General features: G+C 40.9%; 1 protein-coding gene across 1 annotated transcript; it reads right to left on the minus strand.

The window, feature by feature from the left end:
• Positions 1–494: 494 nt before the first annotated feature.
• LOC121373580 (myo-inositol 2-dehydrogenase-like) lies at positions 495–22,381 on the minus strand. Its single transcript, XM_041500270.1, has 8 exons — positions 22,056–22,381; positions 9,434–9,672; positions 7,130–7,200; positions 6,316–6,424; positions 5,752–5,879; positions 5,024–5,262; positions 2,780–2,945; positions 495–1,369 (listed from the first exon to the last, which is right to left on the minus strand). Exons 1-8 carry the CDS (start codon positions 22,098–22,100, stop codon positions 1,266–1,268), a joined length of 1,101 nt encoding a protein of 366 aa, XP_041356204.1. The 5' UTR covers positions 22,101–22,381; the 3' UTR covers positions 495–1,265.
• Positions 22,382–24,085: the final 1,704 nt, after the last annotated feature.

Genomic DNA, 24,085 nt, shown 5'->3' on the forward strand with positions numbered 1-24,085 from the left:
AATCGAACACAGTACGTAATTAGTAACACCCCCTTACATGTAACGCGTATGCCAACAGCTGGCCACTGTCAAAATTTCAAGGCAAATCCCTCACCCACCGACCCCTGGAAAGGCGTTGTACCATACCTCTATGGATATAAATATGTTTTGGAGATATGAGACGACCCCTCGGATCAAGACAGTTAAATCTGTTAAAAAATCACGTGAGAAGCTCAGCGCCTGCGCAAATAACGTAAAGTCCCAGTTCTACTGGCGTCCCGCTAAATGAAGAATAAACAAAGCTGGCCAATGCGTTTGTAGTTGACCTAGATAATGTAGATAAGCGAGCATTGCGAAACTATGGCGATGTGGTGGACCTTTTATGTACCAAACAGAACTGAATCATCTATTCTATATGCTTAAATAATACAAATATTCCTGGGACTGCAGCTTTGAGTGTTTTTGTTTGTTGGTTTGTTCCTTTCTTTCTTTCAAATACAAAACGTAAACAAATATACCTTAGTGTGGGGTTTTTTTGGGACAGATATGCTCAAAATCGCCAAATCTAATTAGTGTTTAACAAAAATCAAAACAAACAAGAAACAAAAACAAAAACAAAAATACTGACGAAAACAGCAAAAACCCACAGCTCGAAACACTGATACATACAAGACCAGTATTATTATCTAACAATGTTTTTTCTGGGGTTGATACGTAAAATCTCATTACCCCCCCACTAGAATGACACACACACACACACACACACACACACACACACACACACACACACACACACACACACACACACACACACACACACACACACACACACACACACACACACACACAAATAAATAAAGAAAATAAAGAAAAAAATACAAGAGACATTGGGACATTTTCTCAAAACGGTTCGACAGAAATCAGTTCATAAAACAAAAACACATTTTTTTTCGAATTATTCTGTCAAGATTTTTTAAAATGAAGACAATCACTCTTTAAAATATCTTGCATTTGTCTTTAAAATACTGTAGTTATAAGAAATAAATTTGCGTGCCTATATTATTCTGAGTGTTTTTAAAAAACCATTGGCTACTAAAATAAAGGCTGGTGCATGATGCATTTACATATAATGCTGAAGCTAGTCAAAACATGGATGAAAATATTAGTCTGAGATTCAAACGCTGATAGGTTGATTTCTAACGCCTGATTGGTTGTAATCTCAGTCTAAGACACGAACGCTAATTGGTTGATTCATTTTACAGTCTTCCCTAGTTGAGTTTAGGTGGTTAAAAATAGACTGGTCTCTTTAGACGAAACGATTCCAATCCTTTTTCAATAATCTCGGCGGTCATTACGCTTTCTTCCTTGGTAATCAGTGGTTTTGCTTTGCCTGAGAGAAAAAAACAACGTTACAGCATGGATTAACATAGAGGCAATGAGATAAGCGTTTAAATGATACTCTTATAATTATAATGTATCATTAGGTCTCACTACACAGATCACTTCCGGGTGACAGTTCATTGATGACGGTCCACTATAGTTCCTAATTGTGACACATGTTATGGTTCACATATTCACTTCTAGGAAATGGTGAAGAATTAAAACAATATGTATGTTTAATGGTAAGCCTTCTGGCTGTATTTTAACCACATTATTTTCTAATATTGTGCATCGACCTTTTGGGACATGGGTGTACAGCGCAAAAGACAGCCGGAGTGAATTGGTTAATGAACCACCTGTTCGGACCGGTACTACAGCCAGATGCGGTCATAAAGCAAAAAACTGAGACGGAAATGTTCTCAATTTTGGAGTGAAAATAAATGCTTATATAATGTATGTTCGCAGTGGTGTATGTTGTTAGTGCCAATGAGAACCCGTTCTATTGGCAATCTTCGTTTGAAGATGGGCAATTTAACATGGGTTTCAATGGCAGATGACATCTGTGTAGTGAGACCTTTAGTGTGTCCTACTAAACTCTATATTTTATTATTCCTTTGTTAATGTGTCGCTACCAGTTAGAGATCAGTTTTTTATTTGTTAAAAATGAGAACTCCATGGACTGACATGGGACCTACCATCAACACAACTGAGTAATGACCTATCATTAACACGGTTGAGCAGTGCCCTACCATCAACACAGATGATCAATGACATATCATCAAAACAGCTGAGCAACGTCCTACCATCAACACAGTTGAGCAATGACCTACCATCAACACAGTTGAGGAACGACCTACCATCAACACAGTTGAGGAACGACCTACCATCAACACAGTTGAGGAACGACCTACCATCAACACAGTTGAGCAATTACCTATCATCAACACAGTTGAGCAATTACCTATCATCAACACAGTTGAGGAATGACCTACCATCAACACAGTTGAGGAACGACCTACCATCAATACAGTTGAGGAACGACCTACCATCAATACAGTTGAGGAACGACCTACCATCAACACAGTTGAGCAATTACCTACCATCAATACAGTTGAGCAATTACCTACCATCAATACAGTTGAGCAATTACCTACCATCAACACAGTTGAGCAATTACCTACCATCACAGATGATCAATGACCTACCATCAAAACACAGTTAAGGAATGACCTACCATCAACACAGTTGAGCAATTACCTACCATCAATACAGTTGAGCAATTACCTATCAACACAGTTGAGGAATGACCTACCATCAGCACAGTAAAGCAATGACCTACCATCAGCAGAGATGAGAAATGACCTACCATCAACTCAATTGAGTAGTAATCTACTATCAACACATCTGAGCAATAACCTACCATTAACACAGTCGATGAAATGGTCCATCTCATTGGCGTACGACTCTCGGAATCTCTGAGGGAAGGATTCGTTCAGTCTGGTCAGCGTTTCTCCGCCTACCCCGGCAATCACGTGAGGCGAAACGTGTGGATTGTTCACTGCAGCCAGTCCGTCAGATCCAAATACCTTTTAAAAACACAAAAAGCACTACTTTTGCATGGGCCGGAATTGTCTTCAATGTCAAGTTACACATGTTTATAAACTACATGATCTCCCCTGTCACTTCAGTCAAATAGTTGCCACTTCATAACTGTCTGCTGTTTGACTGATTATTTCATGGCAGACTACATGCGCGGTCAAATTTCCGGATTTTGGACAACCAAATGGGAAGATAACTGTAATCTGAGGCCACCTGATCCCAAATACACGAACATAGAAGGAACACCGTGTGATATACATCGGAATGTTTTGTTGTTGTTGTTTTGGCTTTTGTGTGGGTTTTTTGTTTGTTTGGTGGGTTTTTTTTATAGGTTTTTTGTGTTTTGTTTTGTTGTTGGTTTTTTTTTTTTGGGGGGGGGGGGGTTGGGGGGGGGGGGGGAGGGTCGCATTCGCAACCAGTGCACTACGACTGGTATATCAAAGTCTGCCAAGGCCGTGGTATATGCTATCCTGTCTGTGGGGAAAGTGCATATAAAAGATCTCGTGCTGCTTAAATGGAAGAATATAGCACACTTTCTCCAAGACTACTCAGGGACGGGGCGTAGCCCTGTGGTAAAGCGCTCGCTTGATGCGCGGTCGCAGTGGGACCGATCCCATTGAGCTAGTTCTCGTTGAAGTCAGTGCATCTATTCTGTCTGTGGGATGGTGTATATAAAAGTATTCTTGATACTAATGAAAAAGTGTAGCGGGTTTCCTCTCGAATATGAATATGTCAAAATTACTAAATGACTAAATGTTTGACATCCAAAATTTAAAAAAAATCAAGGTGCTCTAAAGGTGTCGTAAAACAAAACTCTTTCTATATATTTTTCTCGCTCCAGCCAGTGCACCAAGACTGGTACATCAAAGGCCGTGGTATGTGCTATCCTGTCTATGGGATGGTGCATACAAGAGATCTTTTGCTGCTAATCGAAAAGAGTAGCCCATGAAGTGGCGACAGCGGGTTTCCTCCTTCAATATCTGTGTGGTCCTTAACCATATGTCTGACGCCATATAACAAAAACAAACAAAAAATGTGTTGAGTGCGTCGTTAAATAAAACATTTCCTTTCCTTTTGTTTCCTTTCTATATATATTGTTTTATACCAATCTGATTAAAGTTAGCTCTACTGGGTCTACCAGTAGATCTAACAGCACTGCGTGGACTCCCATGTCCAGGTGACATTTCATCTATAAATAACAATTTAAATATCGACCAATTACACTTCGCCTTTTATAGCGTTATTCGGGAGCATACAAATTCTAAAAATAACGGGCGAGACTATTTATGCAATGGGCGAACTTGTTGGTCTATTTCAACATTAAAAAACCGGGGGAAAAGTGTAGTAATAAATTCTGGATTGTATACTAGTATAAACAGATTTTATGGCTATACCATCACGGTTTTTTTATTTCGTCTTGAAACGAATTTTATATAAAATTTTATATTGCAATTAGTTTCCGGCATGCTTCTAATTCACCTGAATCATTTCGTATACCATCGGCATAATCGTGAATGTTTTCAAATTCTTTTCAAATCATTAGCATGATTTTGCAAGTAAGGTTTTGATTGGTCGAATGAAAAGTCATCTGGACATGAGCTCCAACGGGGTGCTGTTAGTTCCACAGGTAATGGTAATTAAAGGGACATTCCCGAGTTTTCTGCAATTTTAAAAATGTTATCGACTAACAGAAACTTTTTGACGACTGTAATTACATATCAAATATATTTTTCTGCATAAAATATTAGTGGCTGTATATTAAACGTGTTTCTGATCGTTCGTATATTTGTATTAGGTTAAATTTCATTTTATTTCCTAAAAATAGTAATTTCGTACGTACGAAATTATTTGAAGACAAAATCCAGTTGGGGCTTCTTACAAATATTAAGACGACCAGAAACACTGAATATGCAGACCCTGATATTCTAAATAAGAAAATATATTTAATATGTAAGTTTAATCGTAGAAATATTTTATTAGTCGGAAACATCTTACAATGCAGCAAACTCAGGAATGTCCCTTAACCAGTGGAGCTCATTTTAATTAGATTGCTTTTTATACGTACCTCCATCCTCATGTCGTATCCGTAAGCGGCATAGCGGCTGGTGTCGAGAGTGACAATGATGCCGCACTTATATTTGACGACTGCCACCATCGTGTCGGCCTCACCAAACTCCGCCATTTTCTTGTCGTGGGCGTGGGTTATCACGTATATGCTCTCCGGTCTTTCCGCTTTCGTGATCCAAACCATCATGTCAATATCGTGTACGGTCACGTCAGTCAGAATTCCGCACCCGGTCGTGTCTGGAATGGGATTTTAATTTCTGTAGACATCACAGTGTCAATGGCGTAGCCAGCATGAGGCAGACGAAGCGCTTGCCTCGTCTGGAATTTCTCCAGATTTATTTTATTTTTCAATTGACACTGATATTTATTTTACAGGTCTGGGTTTGTCTCGGCGTTGTTGTTTTTTCCTCTCTGGCTACGCCCCAGCATGTAGTTACTAGTAAATGGGATTCAGTATTTCACAAGGGCGAATGTAAAGTAATTGTGAAGCTATTTAAGTGATTTGACTTGGCCGAATTAAAGCTATTGAACATAGATAGCCCTATCTTGTTTAGATGTGAGAACAGAAGAGAGTCCAGTTATCTGCAGCGACAGTGTCATGATCAGGGGAACAGACAATAATGGATTTGGCTAAATTTACCTTTTTTATCACAGTGGTAAGAGAAAAACGTGTCTCGCATCCCCCGTGGTCATGTCTAGAACCGCCCTAGCTAAACACGTACGTACCTATAGAGGCCAGAAAGTCGTACGATGGTTTAGGAGAGTCTCTTGATGTTAAACGTATCATCTGAATATCTCCAACCTCGTTATTGTGGACCGCTGATACCACGTTTTGGTAAGGACTGTCAAACCGTCTGAAAAGCAAACAAACGAGAGGATATTTATTCATAACTATCTGATTATATATATATATATATATATATATATATATATATATATATGTGTGTGTGTGTGTGTGTGTGTGTGTGTGTGTGTGTGTGTGTGTGTGTGTGTGTGTGTCTGCACTAATAAAGCACATTGATTACATAATAGACAACTATATGTGTTAATCATTTGATAATTATGAAACATTCTTCAGAGAAAACCTGAAATCTTTTCCTTTTTTCATTAGCAACAAGGAATCTTTTATATGCATTTTTTTCACAGGCAAGACAGCACATACCACTCTTTGATATACCGTTCGTGGAAAACTGGTTAGGGAGGAAAACAACTAATGTGTCCCCTGAGGGTATTTGATCTTATGACCCATGCGATCACTCTACCGACTGAACTAATACCCGCTTCACTTACTTGTTGAATCCCGTAATAAGAGGTTTTCCGAACTTTTCCGAATGTTCGTAGCAACTTCGTATTTCCTCGAGATTCACCCCGGCGGGTTTCTCAACAAACACTGCTTTACCTGAAAATAGCAAAACAAACAAGTTATAATCTGGGGCCTAATTCACAGGACTCCCTTAGGCTCACTTAAAGAGTCTAACCTGAGTTTGCAGTAATTTTAAAGGGACAAACCCTAGTTTTAAACACTAAGGCATATTTTTCACTATTAGAGCCGTTTATGATCACTAAAATCAAACATTACTTACATTTTATTGTTTAGATTATCTATTTCCGTACATCCGAAGTGTTTCTGGTCACCCTGGTGTTTCTAATACCACAAAATGCACTTTTCATATTTTTAAAAACGCACGTGTATCTCAGAAGTAACGGTTATGGAGTCGCGTTTTATTCTATTTGTAAGGGTATTTCAACGTCACTAACTCTTGTTTCACTCTGTTGTATCCAAATTTGTTGCAGGTTTGTAAATTAACCAAACTTACTGCCCATTTTTACGAGTTGAAACTAGGGTCTAGGTGAAAAATATGCCTTAGTGTTTAAAAACCAGGGTCTGTCCCTTTAAAAGGTTTCCGATGAGTACAATATTTTTACATTATAAAATTACAATTATATAGAGCATGCGCTATATTTTGACAGCGACAGATTCTCTAGACTCGGGCCGAGCTTTGATGTGTTTTGGGCATTATTCAACTTTTTTTTTTTTTTTTCTTGTGTTTTTTTCTTTTCTTTTCTTTTAATGAATCACCCGATGTATCCACTATCACTCTACCTTTGCTTAAGCTTTGACACACAAGACTGCAGTGAGTTCCTGTCGGCGTGAATATAAACACAGCGTCCAGACTGGAAAAGAAGAAGAAAAGAATCATTGCTTAGTAGGAAATTGTAATATTATATACTCTTCAAAAAACGTAGGGGAACCTGAAATATTAATATCAACTATTAGACCACAGACATCCTAGTAAAAAAACGTTCAGGTCTGTTTATCAACATACCGAAACACATTCCATAGTTTGCACATGCATCACGCAGTTGCCCCGTACACGTGCGTGGGGTGCGAGTGCGAATAATTTTTACATGCTCATATACCCCTGGAGTTTCGAGCATATCCGTCCGGGGTCTGTCTCTGGATAGCCAGGGGTTTGTCCCGGGATAGAAAAAAAAAATTAAGCGGACAATTTTGAAATTTACATCCCAAAATTAAATAGTGGGCCTTTAAAATTTCGATGCGCATCTCTAATTAATATAATTAATAAAGAAAATTCTACTCATTAAATTTGGTCGCTAGATTAGACGTGCGTGGGGTGTCATTCTCGATTTTGACAATTTCCAGGAAGGTCGATTAATAACTGGAACATTATTTCTGTCAGTCGTTTTCATTCTGTTGATCATACAGTTGTTATTGTTTTGTTTTTAGTTATTTTTATTGTTTGAATTTGCGATTTACTGATTTAAAAAACCGGCAACTTTTAAATTTCACTTCTGACCCCAATCGTCTTTCAAGATCTTTGGTTGTCATAAAACCTAATGTAATGCTGAACTACCGGTTGTAATGTTTGCCCAATTAATTCACTATTATCATATAACCATTCCCCACAGCTAATATACCTTACAATTTTGGCCATTCTAAATTCTTTTTAGAGTTCCCCTACTTTTTTTGAAGAGTTTATGTGTAACATATCTAGTATTTACGACACTTATTTGTGAAACAAACTGGTTTGTTTTGATTTATTTTTGTGGTAGTGGGTCAAACAGTTACTTTACGGCAGGTTAGGTGCAGGTTAGGTGGAGGAGCATATGCATGCAAGTCAAGAAGAGTTGTTTCTTTCGGAGGCGATTAAGGAGGGTGTGACAAATACAATTTAAAAATGACCATTTTGTCTAGAAATGTTTTATTTAACGACGCACTCAACACATTTAATTTACGGTTATATGGAAAGGAAATGCTTTATTTAACGACGCACTCAACACATTTTAATTACGGTTATATGGCGTCGGACATATGGTTAAGGACCACACAGATATATAGAGAGGAAACCCGCTGTCGCCACTTCGTGGACTACTCTTTTCGATTCGCAGCAAGGGATATTTTATATGCACCATCCCACAGACAGGATAACACATACCACGGCCTTTGATATACTAGTCGTGGTGCATTGGCTGGAGCGAGAAATAGCCCAATGGGCCCACTGACGGGGATCGATCCCAAACAGACCGCGCATCAAGCGAACGCTTTACCACTGGGCTACGTCCTGCCTTCCGGTTATATGGCGTCAGACATATGGTTTAAGAGCCACACATATATTGAGAGAGGAAACCCGCTGTCGCCACTTCATGGGCTACTCTGTTCGATTAGCAGCAAGGGATATTTTATATGCACCATCCCACAGACAGGGTAGTACATACCACGTCCTTTGATATACCAGTCGTGGTGCACTGGCTGGAATCTAGCTCGAGAAGAATACATGTTATTATGCCATGATTGTTTCTTTTCACGGCCCCGCCCCTATCTCTACCCCAAGTTAGTTTAAGCTAGGTCCTGTCCTCGACATACAATCCATACATACAGTTAAGTGGCATTATACTTCAATAGTATAAACAAGTAAATAACCAGAGGCGGAACAAAGTGGAGACCAGAGGACCCGTCCTCGCTAAATATATTCAAATGCCTTTTTTCTGATTTTTCTTTTAAATTTTCATTAGGTTAACCTTTTTACGAATTGATCCTTGTTCCCCGTTTCCTTAAAAAAACACCTAAATCAATGTGCTCTAGTGGTGTCGTTAAACAAAACAAACTTTCGTATTCAGAAGGGAGAATGATCGCAAGCACTTTAGATTATTTCATATCATAATAGCTCTATCAAAGTTGTATAATGACGAATTCCCGTCAAAATCAATTATGAACTTTGCTCTAAAATGTAATCAATATACCTTCAACTTAATGTCCATAAAACATTACAACCAAATAATGTAACATACTAGAAACATACAAAAAAAAGAAGAAGTTTTTTTATTAAGTTAGAGGAAAACAGGAGGAATTGAGCTCGAACACTCCGTAACGTTACGTAAAACTCACTCTTTGCTGGACAGAAGTTCCGGCAAATCACTTGACGTGAAGAAGGGCGTGTTTTGAAGACCAAACAAATCCTTTACAACCGGAACTCGTTGTGGATCGTCCTCTGTGATCCATTTCAAATTTAGTCTGCGATGACCGATTATATTCCCGAGATGCACCAACGTTGCTATGCGACCAGCCCCCATGACACCCACATTGAGCCGTCTGCCAACTCCAGTTACACCCGATTCAGCAGCAACCTATCAGAAGATAATTGTTTGACGTTACACCCGATTCAGCAGCAACCTATCAGAATATAATTGTTCGACGTTACACCTGATTCAGCAGCAACCTAACAGAATATAATTGTTTGACGTTACACCTGATTCAGCAGCAATCTAACAGAAGATAATTGTTCGACGTTAGCTGATTCAGCAGCAACCTAACAGAATATAATTTTGACGATTCAGCAGCAACCTAACAGAACAATTGTTCGACTGATTCAGCAGCAACCTAACAGAATATAATTGTTTGACGTTACACCTGATTCAGCAGCAACCTAACAGAAGATAATTGTTCGACGTTATAGCTGATTCAGCAGCAACCTAACAGAATATAATTGTTTGACGTTACACCTGATTCAGCAGCAATCTAACAGAATATAATTGTTCGACGTTATAGCTGATTCAGCAGCAACCTAACAGAATATAATTGTTTGACGTTACACCTGATTCAGCAGCAATCTAACAGAAGATAACCCTGATTCAGCAGCAACCTAACAGAAGATAATTGTTCGACGTTATAGCTGATTCAGCAGCAACCTAACAGAATATAATTGTTCGACGTTATGGCCGATTCAGCAGCAACCTAACAGAATATAATTGTTTGACGTTACACCTGATTCAGCAGCAATCTAACAGAAGATAATTGTTCGACCTTATAGCTGATTCAGCAGCAACCTAACAGAATATAATTGTTTGACGTTACACCTGATTCAGCAGCAATCTAACAGAAGATAATTGTTTGACGACCCGATTCAGCAGCAACATCCTGATTCAGCAGCAACCTATCCGAAGATAATTGTTTGACGTTACACCTGATTCAGCAGCAACCTATCAGAAGATAATTGTTTGACGTAACACCTGATTCAGCAGCAACCTAACAGAATATAATTGTTCGACGTTATAGCTGATTCAGCAGCAACCTAACAGAATATAATTGTTTGACGTTACACCTGATTCAGCAGCAATCTAACAGAATATAATTCTTTGATGTTACACCTGATTCAGCAGCAACCTATCAGAATATAACTGTTTGACGTTACACCTGATTCAGCAGCAACCTAACAGAATATAATTGTTCGACGTTATAGCTGATTCAGCAGCAACCTAACAGAATATAATTGTTTGACGTTACACCTGATTCAGCAGCAATTAACGTTACACCTGATTCAGCAGCAACCTATCAGAATATAATTGTTTGACGTTACACCTGATTCAGCAGCAACCTAACAGAATATAATTGTTCGACGTTATAGCTGATTCAGCAGCAACCTAACAGAATATAACTGTTTAACGTTACACCTGATTCAGCAGCAACCTATTAGAAAATAATTGTTTAACGTTATAGCTGTGCTTTTAAAAACTATAATATAAATACAGTGAAACATCTCAAAACTGGACTCTCCGATAACCGGAAGTCCCTCAAAACCGGACGTTTTACACGGTCACGTTTTAAATATCAGTTCAAACCAGAACCTCTTTGAAACGGATAACTCTCAAAACTGGACATTTATTTGGCCCCGTGGGTGTCCGGTTTAGAGGTGGTCTTTTGTATTTTGTAACGTTACAGAAAAAGTGTTATACGAGACCTTAATCCTCAAACGATTTCAATATCTGAATTCTCCAACCCATTACCTCCCAATCCTCCAAGTTGTGTATTCCTAAATGCCTTGAGAAATATTTTACAATTCTGTAAATATATACCTGTTGAGGAAATAGGTATGGGTTATAAAATGTGTAATTACACAGTAAATCCTGCAACAAAACTTTATTTATAGGAAATAAATAATCACTGGATGTTCAAATGAGCTTCTGTTGTAATTAGAACATTTAAAGAGAATATTTGAGGTGCTGAGCCTAAACTTTATATTAAATTTCTGCGGAAAAATAAAACTGTGTGAATTGTATTTTGTAACGTTAAAGAAAAAGTGTTACATGAGACCCTAATCCTCAAAGGATTTCAATATTGGTAATATATCGGAATTCTCCAGTCAATTATCTCCCAATTCACCAAGTTTTGTATTCCTAAATGCCCTGACAAATATTTTACAATGCTTTTCGAACAGTCACCCTTTAGCAATTCTGTAAAAATATAACTGTCGTGAAAATGGGGGTAGGGTAGATATACACAGCAAGCTGTAAGCCCTGCAATGCTATCATCCCTAGGTAGGCCCTGACAAAACTCACTATGAAATTTATTTATTTTTAAATCACTATGAGCATTCGTCTCCCCCCCCCCCCCCCCCCCCCCCCCCCCAACCACCCGATGGTACCGACCAACCCCTCTAGCTCATGGACTAAAACTAGCGCCCGTTAAGAACCAGCTGAAACATTATCTGCAGTCGCCATGTTGACCTACTAACAGCATGAGTGGAATTCGCCGCATGTTATGTGACGGGTCTCATGAGATACAAATCGACTGGATCAGTGTTTTTTTCCCCAAGCGTTTTACAAAACGTCACTTTATTAATAATTGGGGTGGTATTTTTTGTTTTTTTTATTTTTAATAATGTAACCTTTATGTATTTATATATATATATACCCCGTGTATTAATAATGTGTCATGAGCTTGGACCTTTAAGAGTTTACTTCCTATTCCAAATAATTAGCCTTCAAACGTGGATCTGTGCAAAACCAACAAGGGAGCTAACTGTATACTGCTATCTATGTGGTGCTAATTCGAGATAATAACGGCGAACGCACACATTATCAGACACACTGAAACACTGATGTACTAATTTACCCAAATTCTCGATCACAATTTCGATTTATTAAATGTGTTATTATTTATTTATTTTTACATTCCCCTACCCCCACCCCCAACTCTTTTTCGGCATGAGTAACAGATGTTTTTATTATCAAAATTTTAATGGAACTTCGTTGTTTGTTAATGAAATCGGGTTTGAAAAACTTTTGTTATGATTTTTGTTCTGCTTACAAATTGAAAATTAAAAAGGAGAGAATTCTGTATTTCTCCTTCCCTTTGAGGTGTTCAATTAAGATAATTGGCGTAATGTTGCATTCATCCATCACAACACACCGGCCTCGGTGGCGTCGTGGTTAGGCCATCGGTCTACAGGCTGGTAGGTACTGGGTTCGGATCCCAGTCGAGGCATGGGATTTTTAATCCAGATACCGACTCCAAACCCTGAGTGAGTGCTCCGCAAGGCTCAATGGGTAGGTGTAAACCACTTGCACTGAACCAGTGATCCATAACTGGTTCAATAAAGGCCATGGTTTGTGATATCCTGCCTGTGGGAAGCGCAAATAAAAGATCCCTTGCTGCTAATCGGAAAGAGTAGCCCATGTAGTGGCGACAGCGGGTTTCCTTTCAAAACTCTGTGTGGTCCTTAACTATATGTCTGACGCCATATAACCGTAATAAAATGTGTTGAGTGCGTCGTTAAATAAAATATTTCTTTCTTTCTTTCTTTCATCACAACAAACGATTTTGTAGTGCTAAAGTATCTAAAAGTTCATATAGACTGGAATGCATTAGACGCGACAATCGACCCGCACGAACGCGCCGCATCCAGCCTAGATGTGCCTTAACCGAGAAGCTGAGATTCCTTTTGTCAAGATTTTCAAGATTTATTAAACAACATTCAGACACATTACAATGTGTAACAAGAGGACATTTTCAAATACATAATTAACATACATGACAAGAACAGGCGACAACATAGAAGTATTTATAATTAACAGAACACAAGATATGCAAACAAAATAGCTAAAATATGCGGAGAAACGTCAGTTCACAAGACAAGATAATCTTTTAATAAATATAGCTATATTTTTTAATAATGGTGCATTACATAATGACAGCATACCTTTCATTTTAAAAACGCTAAGATTAATTCTATAATATTGTTTTATATATTTTCTTCTAATATTTTCAATATTATCATTTTTACAATTAAATAAATAATGGTATTCATCTCCAATATCGGTATTACAAAGTTTGTCCGGTTGCGTTTGCGGCTCCGTTTGCGGTGCGGTGCGGTGCGGTTTAATCAAGCCAGCTTGTTCCAGGTGAGAGTGATTCCATTAGTGCGGTCCGTTTGCGTTTAGTTATCCGAAACCGCATGCGCTTATTTCAATCGCTCCGTGGGGCGATTCATCCGTTTCGCCGTGCGGTAATTGTTGACGCCATGATGACTTTCTGCCAAAAAGTTGTATACACGCATACTTTGCCGTCAAATGGATTCACTCAAAACGTATTGTAAACGCAACCGCAAACGGAGTCGTAAACGGAGCCGCAAACGCAACCGGACAAAAGGAATCTTAGCTTTACTTAACTCTTAACTGTAACTCTAACTTTAACTTTAACTCTAACTCTAACTCTAACTCTAACGCAAACGCAAACGCAAACGCAAACCCTAACCAGTTAACGCTAACCCTAACCCAGACCCTAATCCTAACCTAAACCTAACCATAACAAATATTTTTTTAATTAGTTGGGGAGCGAGAGGTGGGTGAGAAAATCTCGAAAATAAACAAAAACAAAAACGAAACCTACCTGCTCTATATTTAGAAGTAGTTTTTTTTTTTACAACCTATCTGTGTAGCTCGAGATAATACTGTCGCCATATCACACGTGATTATCGAACCGTGCCGGCGGTTACTTTTTTGCACTTCGATGTGTGAAGCCTATAGTTTGTACCGTTACGCTATGATTCTCGTCTGCATAGTAGGCACCAGAAACAAGTAGTCACAATCGATAACTTATTTCTGTTTGGATCGCTATAATGTTTTTTAGCTTGCGCATGTGTGTATGCATTTGTGTGTATGTGTGCGTAAGTGCGTCTGTATGCGTGCTTGTTTGCGTGCGTGTGCATCTATACTCTTCAAAAAAAGAAACGCAAAAGGGTACAAATGGGTTATAACTCCGATTTTATGTTTCCTACCGGTTCATGCTTTGTGAATATAAGGTCATTGCATGTCCCAAACACATTCCCACGGTTACATTCGATAAAACGCAGCTACTGTACAATAAAGTTCCAAAATGTGAATATTCGCAAAAACGCAGCCACGTGCAAACCATGTCACCACCGCACGTGCGTTGTCTGCACGTGCAACATGAACACCGACAGTATAAAAGTGCAGGGTGTTCGCTTGCCTGGCCTCTGTATCTGGCCGACAGTTGACAATCCAGGACATGCCACGTCTCAGTGAACCGCAGAGAAACAATGCCATCGGCCAGCTAGACGCAGGCGAATCCAGAACGGCCGTTGCCAGGGCATTCCATGTGTCCCCAAGCACCATCTCCAGACTGTGGGACCGTTACCAGCAACATGGATCAACACGTGACCTCCCTAGATCCGGTCGACCACGGGTCACTACCCCCGGGCAGGACCGCTACATCCGGGTACGCCACCTTCGGGAACGATTGACTACTGCCACCTCCACAGCCGCAGCAATACCAGGTTTGCGCAGGATATCCGACCAGACCGTACGGAACCGCCTACGTGAGGTAGGAATTCGTGCCAGACGTCCAGTTCGAGGTGTCATCTTAACACCACAACACCGTCGACTCCGACTGCAGTGGTGCCAGATTCATCGACAATGGCCTCAACTGCGATGGAGACAGGTGTGGTTCAGTGACGAGTCCCGATTTCTGCTCCGACGTCATGATGGAAGATGTCGCGTGTATAGGCGTCGTGGTGAACGCTATGCGGCAAACTGCGTGCAGAAAGTGGACAGATTCGGCGGGGGTAGTGTCATGGTGTGGGCAGCCATCTCACACACAGGCAGAACTGACCTGGTCCACGTGCAGGGCAACCTGAATGCACAGGGCTACATTGACCAGATCCTCCGGCCACACATCGTTCCAGTTATGGCCAACGCCAACGCAGTGTTCCAACATGACAACGCCAGGCCTCACAACGGCTTTCCTACAGAACAACAACATTAATGTCCTTCCTTGGCCATCGATATCACCGGATTTGAACCCAATTGAGCATCTATGGGACGAGTTGGACCGACGCCTCCGACAGCGACAACCACAGCCCCAGACCCTGCCCGAGCTGGCAGCAGCCTTGCAGGCCGAGTGGGCCACCATCCCCCGGGACGTCATCCGTACTCTGGTTGCTTCAATGGGCAGGCGGTGCCAGGCAGTTGTCAACACACGCGGAGGCCACACCCGGTATTGACTCCAGATGACTTTGACCTTGGTGTGTCCTATCACTTACTCACAATGGACTAGAGTGAACTGTGAACAATCCTGCAACATTTGGTAATTATCGGACTCACCATTCAATAATTAAATCAATTCTTCAAATGTTACGACAATGTGGTTTTGCGTTTCTTCTTTTGAAGAGTATATATGTATGTATGAATGTGTGTTTATGTATGTATGTATGTATGTATGTATGTATGTATGTATGTGTGTTGTGTTGTGTTGTGTTGTGTTGTGGTGTGTGTGTGTGTGCGCGCGCGCGTACGTGTACATGGAGCATGACGTAGTCCAGTGGTAAAGCGCTCGCTTGATGCGCGGTCGGTCTGAGATCGATCCCCGTCGGTGGGCCTGAGAGAGATAGAGAGAGAGAGAGAGAAACACTCAACACATTTTATTTACGGTTATATGGCGTCAGACATATGGTTAAGGACCACACAGATTTTTAGAGGAAACCCGCTGTCGCCACTACATGGGCAACTCTTCCGATTAGCAGCAAGGGATCTTTTATTTGCGCTTCCCACAGGCAGGATAGCACAAACCATGGCCTTTGTTGAACCAGTTATGGATCACTGGTCGGTGCAAGTGGTTTACACCTACCTATTGAGCCTTGCGGAGCACTCACTCAGGGTTTGGAGTCTGTATCTGGATTAAAAATCTCATGCCTCGACTGGGATCCGAACCCAGTACCTACCAGCCTGTAGACCAATGGCCTGCCACGACGCCACTAAGGCCGGTACAGTGTTACATGATGTCTCGAGCTACTCTCGATTCACTAATAGCAAAACCTATATTAGCTCGCCATTTACCTTTCGACCGACCGTTCAAAATTGCGCCAAATTCCCTCAATCCAAATTGCGCACCCTTTTCTCTTTGGCATTTAACTGCTCCATTCAAATTCCATAGCACTCGGGACTGGTATGACGGCCATTCTTCAGAACGCCACGGTTGTTCGCGTTTAGTCTCTACATGTCCGAGCCTGTCCTAGCAGCACTGGAAGATTGACCGCCCCACTCTAAGAAGAAATAGGAAGCGGGGTCGGCCCCTACTACTCTTTTTCTAGACTTTACCTTGCTTTATAATGATACCATCTCGTATCCTCCTTAGTCGGGCCCGTCCGCACCACTATACCAACCCATGACGACTGGACTATACCCTAGTCTGATACTCGTTCTCGTTAAGACGGATCCGGCTTCTCAAGATCTGTATTTCAGCACAGCACTACACCTTCAACGTCTATCGACTGTCAATCTAGGGGTTTTCTTGACGGGATGCAACCCATCTCGTCCCTTTAAGCTGTGCACCCAAACGGCCTTAACGAGGCCACTCGCGTGGACATATCGATCGGACTTTAAACTTTTAGATCTGCGTTCAAAATTTTATGTCGAAATTACTCTTTTTTTAATATTATTAAATAATCCGATCCTCTCTTCTTTCTCTTATTTAATTTTGGACTGTCCTTCTGAAATGCTCCAAATTATGTAAATATTCGGCCGAGCAGTCAATTCTTTTTTATTTTTGGCTTGTAACCTTTTTATTTTTTGTATTTATTCTATTAACTTTTTTACTAATTGCTATTTTCAAAATTCTGCCCATTTTTCACCCCCCCCCCCCCCCCCCCCCCCTCCATCTCGAGTCAGGCCACCGATCTTATCGGAGGTCGGACTCGGGATGGGCGTGTTCGAAGCCCTAGTGGTATATGGGCACGTTAAACTAGTTATCATCATCATCTAGAACATTGACCTGATAATATTAAAGGGACGGTCCCGAGTTTGCAGCCATTGTAAGATGTTTGCGATAACAGAGCCTTGTTGGCGACTACTGTTTCATACTAAATACATTTTCTTGTTTAGAATACCAGTGTCTGTATATCGAATGTGTTTGCGGTCGTATACTAATATGTTTGTAGCACTCAGTTTTTACTTTAATTCGAGATATATATTTTTCGTAGTACGAAATTATTGGGAGGTAAACTCCGGTTTGGACTAGTACAGCCATTAGGACAATAACAAACACCTTGTAAATACAGCATGGGCGGATCCAAGGGGGGGGGACCAGGGGGACGCGTCCCCCCCCCAAAAAAATTGTTCAAGTGCCCTCAAAATGTCCAAGTGCCCTTTTTGTTTGTAGAATTTTTTTTTTAAGTAAACAATAATTATATTGTAGATAAATGAAATCAAGATTTTCGTGTACATGCGCAAGCTTGCAGATATGTGTCTGTGTTATTGAGTCTCAATGGGGCCCCATTGAGGTTCTAACGCGAGTGACGCCAATTTACTTCATTATTGCTAGTATATTATGACGTAGAACTGTAGGAATTCATATTAATTGTAAATATCAAAACTTGTAGTAAGGTGCCCTTTTGACGAGTCAATGTGCCCTTCTTTTTTGGTCCCCCACTAAAAATATTTCCTGGATCCGCCCATGTACAGATACTGATATTTTAAATAAGAAAATTTATTTAATGTGTATATTACGTCATCAAAAAGTCTTTCTTACACACTCGTTGGCGAGAACATCATGCGTTTCTTACACACTCGTTGGCGAGAACATCATGCGTTATTTTTGATAACACGTAGGTTGTTTACACACGTTCGTGTGTTAACAATTTCAAGACATACGACTGGCTGCTCCTAGGTGATGACCAGGTCATCAGTGTTATGCATGTAATGAAAAACAACACGGTGGAAATAGATTACACTGTGACGTATAGTTAACCTGACAATCATGTGTCTGTGACGCGTAAATTAGCTACAAGTGCAACGGCTATAAATAACTTTTAGTCGAAAAAGATGTTAAAATTGGCTTAAAACCTGGTTTTTGAGGATATGTAAGAAATAGAATAATACATTCGTGTCCGTTAGATACAATTTATCTCACAACTCGTTGTTTAAAAACGTATCAAACTCGCTTTCGCTCGTTAGATACATTTTAAAACAATTCGCTGTGAGATAAATGGTATCTAACGGCCACTCATGTATTATTCTCTATCTACTGGTCGGAAACATTTTACAATGGTTGTAAACTCACGACTGTCCCTTTAAGAAAGTATACGCGAACCAAGAATATATATTTTTTAAATCTCTCCCTTTTCCGAAAAAACTATTAAATGTTTTTTAACTAGCTTCCATGGTGTAGTGGTTACGATATCAGTCTTTAGCCTGCTAGACTAGATATTGGGTTCGCATCCCGGTACCGGTTCTCTCCTCTTAGGCAGGTAGGTGTAAAGTCATTGCACCGATTGCACAGATGGATACTTAAAACAGAATGATTGAAACTTAATTGGATATAAGCATGTAACTAATTATAAATGAAATTAATGAAATTGTCTCACTATTGTTTTACATAGACGAGCAAACAAGCTTTAGTCTATGTAGCCATTAAACCGGAAAAAAACAAGGTTTAACTTTCTACCTCATAAAAAGATAACAGCCCCTGTGACATAATGAGATATATATATATATATATATATATATCGATATATAGTCTCAGAGATGAAACCCACGCTATATACTTTTTACCATTAGTAGCAAAGGATCTTTTTTATGCACCATCCCACAGACAGAATAGCACGGCCTTTCATATACCAGTCGTGGCGCACTGGGTGGGACGAGAAATAGCCCAATGGGCTCAATGACATGGATCGATCCTAGACTGACAACGCATCATGCAAGCGCTTTACCACCGGAACTATATTCTTGACCTACATCCTGCTGATTGGCTACAATAGTGGTGTGATCTATGAACTAGTTTTGTTCTCTCTTTTTTAAAGGCATATTGTCACAGACCACTGACCTATTACATGGCCTAACAAAGTATTACTTTATATATATATATATATTTGATTTGTCCCTAAATGTACTTTATTCAACCATCTACGTAACCACCATACTCCATTTATTAATGATATTTTGTAAAAATAATTGAATTATGGCAATGGTCCATAATTCAAAAACTAACATTGATGAGATGGTTGACATGGATTTCACTCCATCATTGTGTAGTTAAAGTGATGCAATAGCTAGATTTGGTCTGTAAAAATTAATGTAATTTTGATTTTTTTTTTATTCATTTTTTTAGAGAAATAAAGTCCTTAAATCTGTGACAGTATGCCTTTAAATCCAAACCTTTTTTTTTTTTTTTTTTACTATTTTGAAGTACATTGAAAAAGCTGTCAACAGACTCCAACTGTGAAGCCTGCTAGCATTATGCCTGTTATGTTGACATAATATTATATGTCCCTGGAAAAACGTACATTTCCACTAGCTGGATGAATGAGTTTTCTTGAGATAGCACTATATGCCAAACAATGAACGTATCAGGTCATATCAGACACTGGAGAAAGGTAGATTTCCACGTTCTGGATGAATGAGTTTTCTTTGGACAGCGGTATACATTATGACATCCCACCAGGTCAAAGTTCGAATGCACCAAATGTCGCATTAAAGAAAGTGGCGTCTGCGAATGGTGAGATACGAAGAAAGGAAGGAAATGTTTTATTTAACGATGCACTCAACACATTTACGGTTATATGGCGTCAGACATATGGTTAAGGACCACACAGATATTGAGCGAGTTTTAACAACTCAGTGAGTAGGTGTAAGACCACTACACTCTCTTCTCTCTCACTGACAACTAATCACTAACAACTAAACCACTGTCCTGGACAGACAGCCCAGATAGCTGAGGTGTGTGCCCAGGACAGCGTGCTTGAACCTTAATTGGATATAAGCACGAAAATAAGTTAAAAGAAAGAAGACAATCCGCTGTGGTCCGTACTAAACTGTAACGATCCGTAGTGACCCGTAGCGCCCCCCCCCCCCCCCCCCCCCCCCCCTCGAAAACTGTAGTTAAACCGTGGTGCATACGTAGGGGACCGCGGATAGACCACTATCCAGGGTCATCGGTGAGATTTTCATCCGTTGTGGACCGGCCAGACGATCCTTGACAGTGTGACCGGGGCTGAAGAATGAGGTGTTGTTGTATTCATGTCCATGGTGAATATATTGATTAGAGTGCTGCGTGTAATATTTTTAACCACATATGTTACTATTGATTTGGCGGTGTATGAGTAATGTGCTTTTTTGACGTGTGTAATACATGTATCCAGTGTTCGAGATTAAAAATTTGGGGCAGTATCCCAGTTGGATACTAACATTTCAAAATCTTGTTTTTAAGAGGAGCAAATGAAAGGAAAGGAAATTTATTTATTTAACGACGCCACTCAAGACATTTTATTTTACGGTTATATGGCGTCGGACATATGGTTAAGGACAACACAGCTATTGAGAGAGGAAACCCGCAGTCGCCACTTCATGGGCTACTCTTTTTGATTAGCAGCAAGGGATCTTTTATATGCATTATCCCACAGATAGGATAACACATACCACGGCCAATGATATACCAGTCGTGGTGCACTGGCTGGAGCGAGAAATAGCCCAAAGGGTCCACCGACGGGGATCGATCCCAGACCGACCGTACATCAAGCGAAGGGGAGCATGTAATATTTTGCTCGGTTTGATATTTTTGTGAAAGATTACCATATAGATAATATTTTTGAATAATGCAGGTCCAATTTTTAACTTTCTTCCTAGAAAACCCCTGCATCCATCGTTAAAGTACAACATACAGTGCACCACGACTGATATATCAAAAGCCGTGGCATGTGCTATCCTGTCTGTGGGATGTTGCATGTACAAAAGATATCTTGCTACTAATGGAAAAAAATATATAGCGTGTTTCCTATCTAAGACTGTATGTCAGAATTACCGAGTGTTTGACACTCCCTAGCCGATGATTACTAAATCAATGTGCTCTAGTGGAAGAGGCGGATCTAAGGGGAGCAGGGGCCCGCCCCCTCCCCCTCTAAATTTTGCGATAGTTATAATTTTATTATATATTAATTTTCATTTTTTTTACTATACCCCTCCAAACCTCCCCCAAAGTTTCCTTGGCATTCCACCTCATGGAAAATGGAAAATTGTTTCACGTGCACATTCAGAGCAAGCTGTTCTAGCGCACGCCTGTCCTGGGCACAAGTCCTGGCCTCAGCCGGTTCCTCCGTCCAGGACAGGAAAGTCCACCTCATGCCACTGGGGCCCCCTAAATGGATTTTCTGGATCCGCCACTGAGTGGTGTCGTAAAACAAAACACTTTCTAAATGATCTAGACTTGAAACAAGACCAACCTGCTCTGGAAGTATCTTCGTAGCGCGAGCTGTCGCCATATCCATCTTGATCCTCGAAACGTGTGTAGATGTAACTGTCAGCACTTCAGCCGCGTGTTGTCCATTAAAATAGCGTCACATACATATGAATAAGCCACTGGATTGGATTTGTCAGTGCTGTTCAGGTCAATGGTTTTGTTTGGCCTCCGCGTACGTATACGTTTGCACATGGATGCGGATAATGGTGGACGTATTGTTAGAGCTATCGAAATAAAAAATATATTTGTTTAAATCTATAAATTCAAGTTTCAAGTAATGGGAACGTGAAAATGCGTGCGTCTTTGCATGCATGTGTGCGTGTGTTGTTTTGCATGCATGAGTTTATAGGCCTATATAAGTGCATGCCTACATAAGACAGATAATGCAAGCTGATATGAATAGACTTAACAAATGGGCCCTGGACTGGGGCATTAAACGAAATAACAGATGTCGACTATATAGAGGTAAATATACGATAAAATTACCTCTATATAGTCGATATCTGTTATTTCGTGTCATTAAACATTCATCCACTCGCTGTAACTACTGAACCGTGCAGGGCAGGATCTAGCTCAGTCGGTAGAGCGCTCGCTTGAGGTGCTTGCGGTGTTGGATCGAACCACCTAGTGGGATCCATTCCTGTATTGGAGGTTTTTCCCGTCCCAACCAAAACCTCACAACTGGTATATCAAAGCTTTGCTATCTGTGGGAAAGTGCCTTTAAACATTAGCAGCAACACAGCTGCCATATTATCTATATAGCTGCCATATTATCTATATATACTCTTCAAAAAAAGAAACGCAAAAGGGTACAAATGGGTTATAACTCCGATTTTATGTTTCCTACCGGTTCATGCTTTGTGAATATAAGGTCATTGCATGTCCCAAACACATTCCCACGGTTACATTCGATAAAACGCAGCTACTGTACAATAAAGTTCCAAAATGTGAATATTCGCAAAAACGCAGCCACGTGCAAACCATGTCACCACTGCACGTGCGTTGTCTGCACGTGCAACATGAACACCGACAGTATAAAAGTGCAGGGTGTTCGCTTGCCTGGCCTCTGTATCTGGCCGACAGTTGACAATCCAGGACATGCCACGTTTCAGTGAACCGCAGAGAAACAATGCCATCGGCCGACTAGACGCAGGCGAATCCAGAACGGCCGTTGCCAGGGCATTCCATGTGTCCCCAAGCACCATCTCCAGACTGTGGGACCGTTACCAGCAACATGGATCAACACGTGACCTCCCTAGATCCGGCCGACCACGGGTCACTACCCCCGGGCAGGACCGCTACATCCGGGTACGCCACCTTCGGGAACGATTGACTACTGCCACCTCCACAGCCGCAGCAATACCAGGTTTGCGCAGGATATCCGACCAGACCGTACGGAACCGCCTACGTGAGGTAGGAATTCGTGCCAGCCGTCCAGTTCGAGGTGTCATCTTAACACCACAACACCGTCGACTCCGACTGCAGTGGTGCCAGATTCATCGACAATGGCCTCAACTGCGATGGAGATGGTGTGGTTCAGTGACGAGTCCCGATTTCTGCTCCGACGTCATGATGGAAGATGTCGCGTGTATAGGCGTCGTGGTGAACGTTATGCGGCAAACTGCGTGCAGGAAGTGGACAGATTCGGCGGGGGTAGTGTCATGGTGTGGGCAGCCATCTCACACACTGGCAGAACTGACCTGGTCCACGTGCAGGGCAACCTGAATGCACATGGCTACATTGACCAGATCCTCCGGCCACACATCGTTCCAGTTATGGCCAACGCCAACGCAGTGTTCCAACATGACAACGCCAGGCCTCACACAGCACGTCTCACAACGGCTTTCCTACAGAACAACAACATTAATGTCCTTCCTTGGCCATCGATATCACCGGATTTGAACCCAATTGAGCATCTATGGGACGAGTTGGACCGACGCCTCCGACAGCGACAACCACAGCCCCAGACCCTGCCCGAGCTGGCAGCAGCCTTGCAGGCCGAGTGGGCCACCA

This window comes from Gigantopelta aegis, chromosome 1 (assembly GCF_016097555.1).
Source record: "Gigantopelta aegis isolate Gae_Host chromosome 1, Gae_host_genome, whole genome shotgun sequence".
Classification (NCBI taxonomy): Eukaryota; Metazoa; Mollusca; class Gastropoda; order Neomphalida; family Peltospiridae; genus Gigantopelta; species Gigantopelta aegis.